The 2,692-nt window shown below is 47.6% G+C and overlaps 1 protein-coding gene across 1 annotated transcript in view; it reads left to right on the top strand.

Moving 5' to 3' along the window:
- The window catches only part of vps51 (VPS51 subunit of GARP complex), a 15,456-nt gene that overhangs the window by 535 nt on the left and 12,229 nt on the right, over positions 1-2,692 (top strand). The window contains exon 2 of the mRNA XM_048593606.1: positions 615-744. Coding sequence (XP_048449563.1) covers positions 615-744 — 130 coding nt within the window. The remainder of the gene's footprint in view (positions 1-614; positions 745-2,692) is intronic.

Here is a 2,692-nt window from a genome sequence, read left to right on the forward strand (position 1 = left end):
CCCCGCCAAACTTCTGATCCCCCATCCCCAATCCGGCTCCTCCCACTCTCTTCTTCTTCCTCTCCCTTGTCCTCCCCACAGAGAGAGGAGAGTGGTCGTGACTCTCCCACAGAGAGGGGAGCTTTGACCCTCCCCCAGACTGAGGGGTGGGTGGTGGGGGTGGGGTGGGGGTTGGTCGACCGTCCCACAGAGGGAGAAAGGGGAAGGAGAGGTGACCCTCCTACAGAGAGTGACCCTTCCCTAATGAGAGAGGGAGGGGTGATCCTCAATAAGAGCGCAGTGAATGTGTGACAGCCCCCTATACAGAGGGTGGGCTCGGGGAATGTGCGGAAGGGAAGGGTATGACCCTTCCCCTGAGGAAAAAGGGGAGTATGAGTGAGAAAGGGGAATGTGAGTGTCACCTCTTCAGGTGAGATGGGAGAAATGTGCGGTGACCCCCTTCCACCAGCGGAAAACAGGTTTGTTGAACACATGAATGCTGCGTTAGGACAATTGGACCAGGTGCTTCCTGTGGAATCCCAGACCCCAGCAAGAGCCCGACACAGCCAGCAGCAGGAGGGACGTTAAAGGGGTCCGTCGCTAACATAATCTAAACGCTCTCTCCTATGTGACAGCTCAGGAAGGAGTGCACACTGGCAGAACTGATGGAAAGTGAGGCTGAGATGGTGAAACACATCCGAGCCCTGGACAGCGACATGCAGACTCTGGTCTACGAAAACTACAACAAGTTTATCTCTGCCACAGGTAGGGCACAAACGTAGAGTTTGTAGAAACTAGGAGTCAGCCATTCAATATGATCACAGCTGATGCATTTTGGTAATACAAACAAGCACAGGACTTAAACAATTAGTAGTAGGGTCCTGGGCAGTGTTGTAGAACAGGGTGACCTAGGGATTCAGGAACATAATTCTTCGAAATCTGCGTCACAGGTAGACAGAGTTAAGAAAGCGAAAGAACTGCGGATGTTGTAAATCAGGAAGAAAAACAGAAGTTGCTGGAAAAGTTCAGCAGATCTGGCAGAACTAACGAAGGGTCACCGGACCCGAAACATTAACTCTGATTTTTTTCTTCTCTCCACAGATGCTGCCAGACCTGCTGAGCTTTTCCAGCAACTTCTTTGTTTTTGTTTGTGGTTAAGAAAGCGTTTAGTACGCTTGCCTTCATTGCTCAGTCCTTTGAGTATAGGAGTTGGGAGTCATGTGGAGGTTGTACAGGACGTTGGTGAGGTCTCTTCTGGAATACTGTGTCCAGTTCTGGTCGCCCTGTTATAGGAAGTATATTATTAAGCTGGAGAGGGTTCAGGAAAGATTGATCAGGATGTTGCCAGGAATGGAGGGTTTGAGATATTAAAATAGACTGGGACTTTTTTTCACTGGAGTGTAGGAGGTTGAGGGATGACCTCACAGAGGTTTATAAAATCATGAGGGGCATAGGTAATGTGAATGACAAGGGTGAGTGTGGGGGAGTTCAAAACTATGGGACATATTTTTAAGGTGAGAGGAGAAAGGTTTGAAAAAGACATGAAGGGCAACTTTTTTCCCCACAGAGAGTGGTCTATGTTTGGAATGAACTGTCAGAGAAAGTGGTGGATGCGGGTGCAGTTACAAAGTTTAAAAGACATTCAGATAAGTATATGAATGGGAAAGGTTGGGGGGGATATGGGCCAAGGACAGGCAGGTGGGACTAGTTTAGTTTGGGATAACGGTCGGCACAGACTGGTTGGACCGAAGGGTCTGTTTCCGTGCTATTTGACTCTATAACTCTGTCTCATATTCCTGTTCTCTCCCCTTTCCCCTTGATTTCTTTAAATATTTATCTATCTCTTTCTTGAGCATATTCAATGAATTGACCGCTACAGTCTTCTGTGGTTGAAGATTCCACAGATTCCCTACCCTTGTAGTGAAGACACGTTTCCTGATCTCAGTTCTAAATGGTTTGCCTTACATCCTGAGGCTGTGTCTCCTAGACTCGCCGAACCAGGGGAAACAACCTCTCTGCATCTAGTCTTTCAGCCCTGTTAGAATTTTATACATTTCAATCAGATCTACCTCCCATTCTCCTAAACGCCAATGAATACAAGCCCTTTCAAAACAAACTCTCCTTATGGGTCAGTATCACACTCCACACAGACAGTCGCCCGAGGCTGGGATCAAACCCGGGTCCCTGGTGCTGTGAGGCAGCAGTGCTAACCACTGAGCCACCGTGCTGCCCTTTATATATTGGATGAGGCAAGTGAATCTACTATCACCGGATTTACAGATGACACAAGAATAGGGGAGGTGATGGCCTAGTGGTATTATCACTGGACTGTTAATCCAGAGACCCAGAAAATGTTCTGGGGACCTGGGTTCGAATTTGAATTCAAAAAAAAAATCTGGGATTAAGAATCTAATGATGACCATGAATTGATTGTCAGAAAACCCCATCTGGCTCACTAATGTCCTTTAGGGAAGGAAACTGTCATCCTTACCTGGTCTGGGCCTACATGTGACTCCAGACCCACAGCAATGTGGTTGACTCTCAACTACCCTCTGGGCAATTAGGGATGGACAATAAATGCTGCCCTAGCCAGCGATGCCCTCATCCTGTGAATGAATAAAGGAAAAAAAAGAAGTGGGAAGGCAAGTGGTGAGTCTACAGAGAGGGATGTAGAACAGTAAGTGGCAATATGGGCAAACATTTGGCATGTGGA

The sequence above is a fragment of the Rhincodon typus genome, unplaced genomic scaffold, assembly GCF_021869965.1.
Source record: "Rhincodon typus isolate 14 unplaced genomic scaffold, sRhiTyp1.1 hic_rhity00003253, whole genome shotgun sequence".
NCBI classification, from domain to species: domain Eukaryota; kingdom Metazoa; phylum Chordata; class Chondrichthyes; order Orectolobiformes; family Rhincodontidae; genus Rhincodon; species Rhincodon typus.